Raw genomic sequence first — 12,825 nt, 5'->3', positions numbered from 1 at the left:
ATTTAGCATATTGCCCCCAACATTCTGGGTACTCATTTTACCGACCTCGGAAGGATGGAAGGCTGAGTCAACCTTGAGCCCCTGGTCAGGATTGAACTTGTAACCTTCTGGTTACAGGGCGGCAGTTTTACCACTGTGCCACCAGGGGCTCAAGGGGCTCTATGCAAAACTAGTCCTACTTTTGGGTGGGTGGGAAGATATGTGAGAGTTTGGGCCAGGGTAGTACTGTAATACATACCACCGGTGAATACTAGGCCAAGCTGGGAAGCCGAGAGAGAGAGAGAGAGAGAGAATGATCAAGACAACTGGCTCAGAGGAGGATCCACATTCAAAATCCATCTACAGGGATCAGGCAAAGCAATCTCAGCTGGAGCAGGCAGAAGACAGGATGAGATGAAGTCAAACAGGAGCTGAACACACAAGTGAAGAGAGCTAGGAACCTGGACCCCAACTGATATGTGTTGCTCAGGCAAGAACAGGAGGGGAGACTTGGAAATAACTATAGGAACTGATGGACTGAGCAGGGCCAATGAGAAATATTGTGCCTCAGAAACTCAAAACATCCAAGGGTATAGAGCTTCCTTGTTGTTGCTACTTCTTAGTAGAAGGGTTCTGGAAATGGAGGAGGCGCTAGCTTTTAAGTTCCTGTTTTGAACTCTCTGAATCCTGATTGAAAGTTGTTGAATATCTACCCTCTAATTGGGCAAAGAGGCACCTTTTAAAGTGGTTGCTTTCTTATCTTTAGCAGAAGGACTGCAATTGTTCCTATATAGCCCAGCATAGCATCTCTTCAGTGGCTGCTGCTGGTGTCTCCATTGTGTATATGTATAGTATAGCATAGTGTAGGATATGTGTTTGTGTATGTGTATAGATGGTGAACACTATAGAGGGAGCCATTTTCTTTACATGTTGAGAACTCCCCACCCCTTGAAATGTGCTGTATAATTATTTGTATTATTCATAACATTCCCTAAGATTCTAAGTTCTTCTTTCATTTTTGCAAAAACATAACCTTACTGTGCTGTAGTAATTTCCACTATTTGTCCTTCTTTCAGCTCAGTTTTAAATGTGCTGCCTTTGAAATGTGCTAGATTGTGGAGAAAGGGAATTGGGGGGGGGCAAGAAGGACTCCTAATGGGTTTTTGGAAAGGGGGTATAGCTATTTTCCACCCATACAGGATTTGAAGGTGCTGCTGCTGCTACATTTATCTTCTAGTGAGAAAGAGCTAAGCATGAACTATGACAATCCTACATAAAGGTGACGGGGAGGGAGTGAGAACAGCAGCAACTACCACCAAGGAGTATTGCCCAGCTCTGACACAGCCACTGTGCACCTTGGGTTGTGTTACATTAAGGTAACAGTAATGTTTTATAGCTGCTTCCCTCATACACACAAGGAAATCTTATGTGGATTGAACTAAAGTTTTATTAATTGACAACTCTATGTGATCCAACAACCCCATTAAATCCTTTTCTGTTCCGACTCCTCCCCCACACTCTCTACAGGATCCCCCTTGGGACAAGTGTCCAAACAAACTGCAAAAGACAACTGGATAAGATGCAAGAAGTAAGTTTTTATGTTTTAGTATTAAGTACTTCATATTAGTATGTAGTTATGAACTCAGTATTTCCATACTGCTTTTTATAAGGCCTGCTAGGTACTCTCAGTCCTTACAGCTCTGTATGATAGCTGGGTTGCCAGGTCCAGATGGTGAAAAACTCAGCATCTATCACTCAAAAAGTGGAAATAGGCTTTTCTCCCAAAAGTGGAGACTTTTTGAAAGAGTTCAAGGCTGAGGGAAGATGTGATAAAGACCAGACTGATTAAAAGTACTTCCTTCACAGAAGAAAAAAAAGAGTCAGAAAATCTGCTTCTGTCAATCAGCCCAAACTCCTGTCTAGGTTGCTGATGCTAGTCTGGTCTTGCATGTGAAGGGAATTATGCATATTCAAGATTCATAGCATAGCCATGTGCATAAATTTGCCTGTTAAGTTAAACCTGTTGATCTCTAGGGGGAGGTTTAAGCACACACTTCTTCCTACATACACAAGACTGACCAAAGAATTAGGGCCTTTGAGGATGAGATGGGGCCAATAATATTGACTTAACTAGAGACACTGGATTTTTGAGCTCCTCCTGAATCCGTTAAGAATCCTTCCAAAATCCATGCCAGGTTTTATACTTTATCCTTGAGGAGGAGCCTCTAATTGGCAGGCCTCTGTTGGAAAAGTGGTTGAAGTCATACCTTCCATGTGTGTAGATGGTAACCTGCAAGTGGATTGGGATGGGGCTTGATCCTGTAATAGACTCAAGGGGAATCCTTTTTGCTGTGAATCTAGGATGCCTATTGCTTTTGCGCTTTGAGATGATATTTGTGGATAGCTTCACCTACAGAAAGGGATCTTTTTCTGTCTTGCTGGTGAGTTGATAAAAGGGAGCAAGAAGAACCGTTCCTGTTCTCCGTAGAGGCTCTGTAGGCCTGTGTTCCAGGGCCAGCGGTGTGCTATCACCTTCAGGAAAACACAGTTTCCTATGAGCTAGCAGGGCCTGCTGTCAGTGCTGGCACCAGGTTTCTGGGTGGTCTCCAGCAAGCTGCTCTCTATGGGTCCTCTCCTAGCTGGGTGGTTCCCAAGACTAGTTTTGGCACCATCACACAAAGGCTATGGGCACACAGGTGGTCTCAAGGTTGGGCAATGCCCCCCCCCGCTACCGAAGGCCCTGGGCCTTGAAATTAAAAAATAAATAAATGCTGGTACTTGAATAGGGACTGGGGGCAGAGCCCAGCAGTTTCTGTGAATTAGTGGGGTGGAGCATGATGCATTAAAAAAAAATTCTCCTAAGGTGTACAATTCTTGTTTGTTTTTAAGTGGCTGGGGATAAACAGTGTTGCCCTTTTCCTTTATGGCAGCCCCCCCCCCCGAAATCCAAACAAACAAACAAACAAACACCCAACAGAAAATCAAATCAAAGCAACGGTCAGGTCTGATATTTTTCTGATCACTTGGCAATGCTAGTTCTGGGGTGAAGAGAGAGGGATGCAAAACAGATTCTTATCAAAGGATGCAGAGGCAATTCAGGCCTGCTAGGAAACTTGAGGCATCCGTTCAGGAGAACTCGGTTGTTGAGTAAAGTTCCTGAGGGATCCACTGCCTTTAAAAATGGCATAGAATGGAAAATTCTGCCAGTTGTGACTTGTCCCATTGCTGTAGCTTTCATGGAATGGAAATTTAACTAGCATGGGAAATGCAGAATCTGGGGAAATGCCCCTTCCCCCATGCAACTCTTAAAGCTATCGTATTGCTATTGTAAACCGCCCAGACATGAAATTTGGGGTGGTGTACAAATTTGATAAGTTAATAATAATTATGATGAAAATAATAAAGCTACTGGAATTATCCCAAGATGCGGACCTGGCAGCCTTGAGGAGGCATTTCACTCCTGCAGCAGGAAGTAATGCATGAGCCGGCTGGGGTGGTTGATACTATCTGGGTGGACGAATGCTCTTTGAGATTTTTGATGAGGTCTGCACCCCTAGAGATGGAGAATAGGTGATAGATGGTCTTGCAATGCTTTCAATGTGTTATCATGCTTTTACGGTATTGACCTGACTAACGGGCTTGCAATGGCCAAACTTGCAATGATGTTTTAAAAGCTTTAAAAAGTTTTAAAAACACAAAAATGACTATATAAAATTTTATTGATGTCAGAAGAATGGAAAATAAAATGGGCAGGAATGTCCTGCATGGAGAGAGTACAACCATTGTTCATTGTTACCCTGACCCTAACCCTTTCCTTTGTGCAAAAAATGACTGCAATTTTACCCTAATCGTTTGGGGAAGGGATAAAGAAGTGGTGGTAACACACACAAAGCAACGATGCTATCACCTATTATCTATCTCTAGGGGGACAGACATTGCCAAAAATCACTGTGAGCATTTGTCCCCTGAGATGGTACTGATGATGGCCCAAATTTGTAGGCCTGGCTTATAGAGTAAAATGGACTGTTTCTCTGAGAGGAACATGTTCTTGACATTTGGACAAAGAAAAAACATAGGAACATAGGAAGCTGTGATATAAGAGAATGTCTTCTTTGTTATGAACCCCACCACTCATTCAGATAATCAGGAGAGGTCCACCTGCAGTTTCCACCAGCTCGTCTGGTGGCTACTCGGGGACGGGCCTTCTCCACTGCTGCCTCAGAGCTTTGGAATGCGCTCCTTACTGAAATAAGAGCCTCCCCATCTCTGACAACTTTTTAAAGGTCTTTAAAGATGCAACTATTCGCCCAGGCTTTTAATTAAGAATTGTTTTAACAGTTTTAACATCATTTTAAAATGCTGTTTTAAAATTTAAGTTGTTGTAATCTTTTAATTTTTACGATATCATTTATTTTGTTTTAACTACTGTTTTTTCTGTTGTCATTTATTTTAACTAATATTTTAACTTTTTGTTTGCTTGTTGTAAATCGCCCAGAGACATGTGTTCATGTCAGATAAATAAAATAAAATATACTGAGTCAGACCATTGGTCTGTCTCGCTCAGTATTGTCTTCACAGACTGGCAGCAGCTTCTCCAAGGTTGCAGGCAGGAATCTCTCTCAGCCCTATCTTGGAGATGCTGCCAGGGAGGGAACTTGGAACCTAGATGCTCTTCCCAAAGTGGCTTCATCCCCTGAGGGGAAAATCTTACAGTGCTCACACATCAGGTCTCCCATTCATATGCAACCAGGGTGGACCCTGCTTAGCTAAGGGGACAAGTTGTGCTTGCTACCACAAGACCAACTCTGCTCTCCTGACAGAGTCTGATGTAGGAATCTCTCCAGTGAGAGTGCTTGATAGGTTTGTCTCCCCTGTTGCTTCATGCTAGGAAATCCACTTCTGCTTAATTTCTGCTAAAACAAAGAGCCTCTGTGGAAGGGAAAGGCAATAGCCCTCACAAAGGCAGTTGAGGAGTCCAGTGGACCTGAAGTATGAATGTGGATGAGTGAGGATGAGAACAGCATCCATTTGAATCTGGAGTATGGGGATGGGGCACCAGCAATGGATGGTCTTTGGAAGGATGTTAAGGAGAACTAAATAAGTCTAGGGCTCAGGCAGGATTGGTTATGAGGCCCAGAATCTAGTAACACAGAAGAGGTGTCACTTTAATATTTCATCCAATGGTGCCATAATGCTTAAGAGGACATCTTCATGTTCTTTCAGTATGGAGTAATTGTGACTTAACACCCTTTAATTGCTCAGCCCTATTTTACTTGCAATTAGGGCAATTACATAATGACAGAAGGCTGGATTTCCCCCGTGCTTTCAGTATATGCTTATGGTGTTGCCAACTATCCTGAAAAAACACATACCAAAAACCCCCAAATTAGCCTAGCCTGCTACTGTACCTTTTAAGAGCAGCTTGCAAGGTAGAAACCAGTAGGTGAAACTTTTCACACCATAGAGATAAGCATTATCATCTACTAATGTCTGCACATCATGCTGCTGTTCAAGGCAGTGGCTGGTTGGTTTCTGACACAGGCAAAATGCACACAGGGCTTTTAGCTTGCATCACATATTGGCCCGATTTACCCTGAAGTCCCTGCAAGCTATCAGGGAGCAGTTCACACACGATTTGGGTTTTTCATTGCATGTTAGAGTGTAGCCCGATTTATACCAGCGTGGTGTAGTGGTTAGAGTGCTGGAGTAGGACCGGGGAGACCCGAGTTCAAATCCCCATTGAGCCATGAAACTAGCTGGGTGACTCTGGGCCAGTCACTTCTCTCTCAGCTTAGCCTACTTCACAGGGTTGTTGTGAAAGAGAAACTCAAGTATGTAGTACACCGCTCTGGGCTCCTTGGAGGAAGAGCGGGATATAAATATAATAATAATAATACCCAGGGTAAAAAAATCCACTTTTTGTGTCATATTTTTGGGCAACTTCAAACTCACAGTAGTCTTGAAGTAAACTTGTGGTTAGGGGTGTGCACAAACCTAACCACAGGCCTCCGAACAGGTTCGAACACAGGGCCGGTTTGAAGTTCTATGGCGGGGGGTGTGGCTTTAAGGGTGGGTGCGGGTCCACTTACCCCTGCTGGCGCACAGGTATGTAAGAGCCCGCCAGGGTGGCAGTGTACCTCCCTGCCGCCCTGCGCTGCCGTTTACTGGATGTCACTGGAAGCAGCAACGGCAGCTGTGCACGTAGGTTGTGTGTGCACGTGCACACCGACGCTGTTGCTACTTCTGCTGACATCTGGTAAACGGTGGCATGGGGCGGCAGGGAGGTACACTGCCACCCTGACGGGCTCTTACATACTTGTGCCCTTGCGGGGGAAATGCGCGGGGGTGTCGGGTATAAAGTGCACCCACCCCTCGCCGGTTCTGTGCACATCCCTACTTGTGGTAAAGCCTGCTGTGCAGGAAACACCCTGGTAAATTTATACCTGAAGAATGGCAGAGAAGTGGAAGGATCAGGCTATCATTTATTCTTATGCTGGGGCTAGTTTTGGAAGATTTGCCTGAATCAGTATTCTGATTTTGGAGGTTTAAGTAAGAACATGAAGAAAGCTAACTCCAGTGGACTGGGGAGACGCAAGTTCAAATCCCCATTTGGCCATGAAACTCACTGGGTGACTGATTCAGTCACCTCTCTCAGCTGAACCTACTTTGGGCTCATTATGCCCAAGAACAAGTTGGGCTGGAATATTTATAATAGCAGGGAACAAGGTAAGCTGCCCAGGAGCTTTTTCACAGGGTTTTTAGTTTGCATCTCCTCTGGAACAGAGGGTGAAATGGAGGGGTTTCTTGCCTATGAATGGATGTAAACTAGGAGAAGCTACGCTGCAAACAGCGGTGTGGATGTCTTGGAGTGGGTAGTCTTCAAATTCTGAGGTTTCTCAGACGGTTCCTCAATGAGAAGATCAGTAATGGTGGACAAGAACTGTTGGGGCAGCCTCTTCCACACTTTCTAGAGCCTACTTAAGATTTGTTTGGCTTGAGGGGAAAGGCAAGAGAAGAAGTGTCTAGGCCAGGGAGCTCATTCCATCTGCATCTACAGAGAGCAGCCCCGGCCTAAAAGATCTGTTGGGGCTATAAGCCACTCTTTCACATCCCAGAGGGTACTGAAGATCTGTGTGCCCTCAGGAGAAGTTAGAAGAAAAGAGTTCAGGCTAGCAGGAGTAGGCAGCCTTGGCTTTCCAGATGTTGTTGAACTACAAGTCCCATCATCCCCAGTCACAATAAATTATGGCTGGGGATAATGGGAGTGATAGTTCAACAGCACTTAGAGAGTCAAGGTTGCCTACCAGTGGGCTAGGGATTTCATAGCATTGGCTCCTGAAAGAATTACTGGGATGACCTGAGACAACTCTGTTGTCTATCTCCTGTAGTGGTAGTGATCTTAATATTTTAAAGTTTGTAAACCACCTTAAATGCCAAGGCACTATATAAATGCTGTCCAAAAATAAGCTTCCCTGAGAAATGACTTGCCCATAGGGTTGCCAGCACTAACTGAAGCTCTTCCTGGAAATCCCTCCCCATGCAATATCCCCCCTCCCCAATGCTGGTTCACAATATCAAGCCATTAAAATAGTAAAGTGACTAAAGTAGTCACTTGGGGACTGGTGCCAGTTCCTGGAGACCCATCTTCTACCAATTTCCCCCCTGCAATATGCAGCTGTAGGAAAGTGTTGGATGTGTGTACTAGGTCAAATTTTCCAGTTGGGCGGGATAAAAGCAACAAGGCCGAACAAATCTGGCCAGTGCCCTGTGTGTACATATGCTGGAATGCTTCCCAGAATCCTCTGCAAAATAATTATGTGGCAGATGTGTGGGGCTTCCTGAGCAAGGCACTTTCTAGACTAGCTGCTCAACAGCAGCAAAATGCCTCCGTTCAGGCAAGTCACATTGAAAACGTAAACAGCAGAGGGAGCAGTCTCGTAGCAACTAACAACCTGAAAAAACAGCAACTTCCTTACGCCAGATATACAACAGCCTAGCTCTATATTGCAGTGATTAAATTTAAGACAAGGCATTGGCAATGTGAACAGCACCCTGCTGTCCACATAGGGATTGCGGTGTCACAACGCAGGAAGTGTGAAAGCACACTTCCAAGATCTGATGTGACCCCATTACAGGGCCTAATCTGGAAAGCGCCCAGATGACTGAGTTGATGTGGAATGGGTTCTATATAGGAGGAAAGTCAAAGAACCTCTGTCCTAGGTTTTCACATATCAGGAGCCCTGCCAGATGGTTATTTTACTTTGGAAGGGCAGGTGTTCATCTATCGTCTAGATTTACGTCAAAGTCCCTGCAAACTATTGGGGAGCACTCCATACACAGTTTGGAGATTCAGGTTTTTCATTGTGCGTTGGAGCTTAGCCCGATTTATGTCTGGGGTAAAAACTTCCACTTTTTGCGTTACGTTTTTGGGCAAATTTGAAATATCCGATATGCCCCGTAATGCGCAGTGTTTTGCTCCTCTTAATCCTGTGGTAAAGCCTACTGTCTGGGAAAAGCCCAGCTTAAAGAGAGTGAGTTGCCTCTTATTTTACATGGCCTAATGAATGGCCTAGGAAAGGGGAGCACAACTTCAGCCGCTTTTGGACTACAATTCTCATCACCCCCAACCACTATGGCCAATAGTCAGGGATGATAGGAGCTTTCATCCAACATCTGCAGGAGGGCTGAAGTTGTGCAGCCCTGGTCTAGGAGCTTTGTTGAAGCTAAGCAGATGTGGATCAGTGCTTGTATGGTGGACAGGCTAACACCGGGAGCCCCCACCCCCAAGGAAGAGCAGAATATCTCAAACAGACAGACAGACAGAAGTCCTTCAGAATGGTTCAGGCATACGTTTGCTCCCAAAAGCAAGGGAAAGGAAACTTCAAGGGTACTTTTCCAGAGTTACATAGTAGAATGAACAAATACGAGGATGCATGGACTCATGAATGTAACGAGGAGAAATAGTGATATTGGCTGATCTCTTGACTAAATTACTCAGTAGTGCTGCTAAGGACAACTAAATTTCAATAGGACTTCCTTTCGTAAATTTAGTCAGGATGTCAGCTGCTCCCTTTTTTTAGAGTGCCCCTCTAATTAGGTAAATAGAAGTGGAGGTAAAGTGAGCTAACGTCTTTGACCCTTAGGGACTTACCACAACTCCTATTTGTCTGTTACTGAGTACATGTTGATATCGTGATTATCTTATTTATTTATGTTTTTATTTTATTTATGTATTCGATTTCTATACTGCCCTTCCAAAAATGGCTCATTTACTGTATATAACATAATGTTATAAAATTATATAACATAAATATAAAGTATAGTCTTTATACTTAAAATTCTTACAGAATCCATGTGGAGTAAGCTACTACTATTCTTATTTAACAGATGAGGACCAGGGCAATGAGTGGCTTGTCCAAGGCTGCTCAGTGAATCTGTGGCTGAAATGGGTATAAGTTTCATGGATCCACAATCCTGTAAATCTGCTGTGCTGTCGTCTTCATGCAGATGGTACCTGAGTAAAGACCTAACTTTGGGGTAGCTTCTTCCGACCCTCTGATCCCAGAAGGTCATGATGCAAGGAAAAGATGAGCTATTTGGAGTAAGTTGTCAGGGGCTCAATGTGGGATACTCTGTTGCTGCTTCTCATATCTTTGCTGGGGACCATGCTTTATGTGTGGGCTACTCTGTCTCTCTTTGAAGTGGTACTAAGGAATGCTGTTGTTGCTTTCTGGGTAATAAAGGGTCTACTCAGTGTTCGATGTAACAGGGATTCTCCGATGTTGTTGACGACAACTCTCATTATCCCCGACCAAAGGCCATTATAGCTGGGGATGATGGGAGTTGTAGTTGACAACATCTGGGAATTCCTGTTGCAGGGAACAAGTAGTTCTAGTGGGTGTTAAAAGCACTGAGGGGAGGGGAGGACATACCATAATTATCCAAATAGAATGCAACCCTGAAAATTAAAATGAACTTACAAAACAGAGATTAAATACAGGTTATACTTTACCCCAAAGGAGCAGCATTTTGAACTTAAACCCCACCGCCCACATTTCCAACATCAAAGAACCTGAAAAAAACCTAGTCTTGGATTCAGGTAAATGCAGTTCTGAATGTTTGTTCTTTCATGGGGGTATTCTACAGATATGGATATTGGACTGTCTTTCTGATTAGCATCATTACATGAAATTGTTTGGGTGTGTTTTTAAAGGTTCCTGTTTGTTGCATTTGAAAGTTCCAGGTCAAGAGACAATGGAGGATAGTTGATACTGAAAGGCAATGAACAGACATACACAAAGAGTATTTCATAGATGGTAAGGACCTGTTTATCCCTATTTGTCAAGATGGTGAGGGTAAGCAGGAAGAAGTGAATGAACAATAAGGAATAGGCCCTCCAGTTGCCCGATTTTCCTCCATACAGTTCCTCCAAAGCCATGCTTCCTGGTGTATGGCATCCTCAAGTGATTGCAGGAGCCTGGTAAATGGGTCTCCAGACTGTTGGCAGTAGGTCTTAATGATAGTGTGTGTAATGTTATAAGGAAAATGGGAAATGCTTCTCAGGCATGGAAAGAGGATGCACAGGGCTATGTGTCCCAAGTTGGCTCCAGGTTTCAGGACTCACTTGGCAACCTGCCCTCCATGGGCTCCCTCCTCCTACCGAGGTGAGCACCACAAGAGTTGCTCCACCACCACATACGAAGGCTGTGGGCATAGAGGTGGGAACTGGCAGCTGCCCAGCGTTGCCTGTCCCAAGCATCACCCTGGCATTTCCATGGGTATGGCACAATCTGCACTTCCTTGTATAATACTGTATAGGCAGGAAGCCAAATCCTGCTCCAACAAAATTCAGATTCTGTGTTCAAGATGTAGGTGCATACTGTATATTGAAAAGTGCTCACCTTGCATATTGTTGTTCAGTTGTATACCTTGTTCTGAATATGATGTCTGAGTTATCACAGAATTTGAATGTTTCTGGACAAGAGGTGTATTGTGGCCATGAAGAGCATGACAGGTGGCCCACCCATCTGGGATGCAGAGACTCTCCCTGAATGCTGAAAACAATGCAATCCTTTGCAGATGTTGTTTGCATGTTTTCAGAAATATTACCCCAAACATGAGGGCTGGAGATGTGTGTTGAGAGTGAGTGAGAGATTCGGCAAAATTGTATACACCAGCTATTGGATACTGTAATTGCAGAACAGTCTTGTGCTGCAGTTGAGCCTTGAAACTGGCCGGCCAGCCAGCCTTTTGGCATGCTGTGTGTCAGCAGGGGTCTGTACCTTTTAAAAATAATTAAGGAATGGCCATAATTCAGTGGTAGAGCACATGTTTTACATGTTCAGTCTCTGGGACCTTCACTTAAAAGAGATCTCAAGCAGTATAGCTAGGAGGCACCTCTGCACAAGCCTATGGAGAGATGGTCTTGTGGATCTGGTCCTGTGGATAGCAAGTGTGAATTGTCGCTTTTGCTAGGCAGGGTTTGCTTTAGTTTGCGTTTTGATGGGTGACTACATGTGAACACTGTCTTCTATAAGGGGCTGTAGCTTGGTGGTAGAGCATCTGCTTGCATGCAGAAGATCACGGTTCATTGGCTGGCATCTGCAGGGAGGGCTGGGAAAGACTCCTGCCTGAAACCTTGGAGAGCTGCTTCCAGTCAGTGCAGACAGTACTGAGTTAGACGGAGCAATGGTCTGACTCAGTAGTATAAGGAAGCTTCCTATGTTCCTGTTCTATGACTTCTTTCCCTTTATCTTGTTCAGCCAAGCATTGTTTTGGCCAAATGCAGTAAATGCTCTGTGTAAAAGAGCAAAAAGATTATCTGCCTGCCTATCTATCTATCTATCTATCTATCTATCTATCTATCTATCTATCTATCTATCTATCCGGTTTATATACCGCTTTGCATTAAAATTATTTCAAAGCAGTTTATAATACTGTATAATTAAAATATTTATTTATTATTTATGTATTTAGTGCATTTTTACACCTCCCTAAACCAAGGTCTCAGGGCGGTTCACAACAAATAAAAACAAAACATTAAAATCAATTAAATATTAAAAAATAGCTTAAAACAAATCAATAAATAATCCAAAATTTAAAAAGTTACGAAGTTAAAAAGCTAAAAGGCCTTAATTAATACACAATTAAAATATAAAAAGTGGAGCTATTAGTATAAGTATAAAAAATAATCTCTATTTAAAATTTTTAAAACCTCTATAAAAATAAAAAAAATATCTCTATATAGGAATATCTTGCATGATATTCCTATATATCTAAAAGCTACATTATACTTTTTTCTAGAGCAGTAATCCCAACCTTTGGGCTGGGACACACACAAGTCTTCCATGAAAGATGTGTTAATGTGCCACAAGAAAGAAATCAAATAACTAGTGGTTCCTGTGGGCCCAGGTTATCCATCACAGAGAAGGCTACCTCTGTGACTGCATGAGTCACTGTTCTGGCCTCCTATCTTTATTGTCAGCCTGTGCTGGGAATGGGCAATTCTGTTGCATCTTTATATTCAGTGTAATTGAAGCATTTCATTAATAATAATAATAATAAATAATAATAATATTATTATTACTACCTTTATATCCTGCTCTTCCTCCAAGGAGCCCAGAGCGGTGTACTACATACTTAAGTTTCTCTTTCACAACAACCCTGTGAAGTAGACTAGGCGGAGAGAGAAGTGACTGGCCCAGAGTCACCCAGCTAGTATCATGGCTGAATGGGGATTTGAACTCGGGTCTCCCTGGTCCTAGTCCAGCACTCTAACCACTACACCATGCTGGCTCTCACTCACTCTCTATGCAGAGACACAGCAAAATGACCCATCCTCAGAAG

The 12,825-nt window shown here is 43.5% G+C and overlaps 1 protein-coding gene across 4 annotated transcripts in view; it reads left to right on the top strand.

Annotated features, from left to right (window-relative positions):
- The first annotated feature begins 1,506 nt into the window (after positions 1-1,506).
- The window catches only part of RBMS2 (RNA binding motif single stranded interacting protein 2), a 97,506-nt gene continuing 86,187 nt past the window's right edge, over positions 1,507-12,825 (top strand). The window contains exons 1-4 of one of the 4 annotated variants that reach the window (XM_053301558.1): positions 2,267-2,420; positions 9,367-9,580; positions 9,999-10,078; positions 10,217-10,295. In XM_053301558.1, the coding sequence (XP_053157533.1) occupies positions 10,293-10,295 (3 nt within the window). In that variant the 5' untranslated portion in view covers positions 2,267-2,420; positions 9,367-9,580; positions 9,999-10,078; positions 10,217-10,292. Of the gene's footprint in view, positions 1,568-2,266; positions 2,421-9,366; positions 9,581-9,998; positions 10,079-10,192; positions 10,296-12,825 lie in introns of those variants that run through there. The other 3 variants (XM_053301557.1, XM_053301556.1, XM_053301555.1) reach the window with 3 other exon arrangements.

The sequence above is a fragment of the Hemicordylus capensis genome, chromosome 2 (assembly GCF_027244095.1).
Source record: "Hemicordylus capensis ecotype Gifberg chromosome 2, rHemCap1.1.pri, whole genome shotgun sequence".
Taxonomy (NCBI): domain Eukaryota; kingdom Metazoa; phylum Chordata; class Lepidosauria; order Squamata; family Cordylidae; genus Hemicordylus; species Hemicordylus capensis.
Note: the sequence above shows the minus strand (reverse complement) of the source record. Positions and strands in the feature narration are given on the sequence as shown.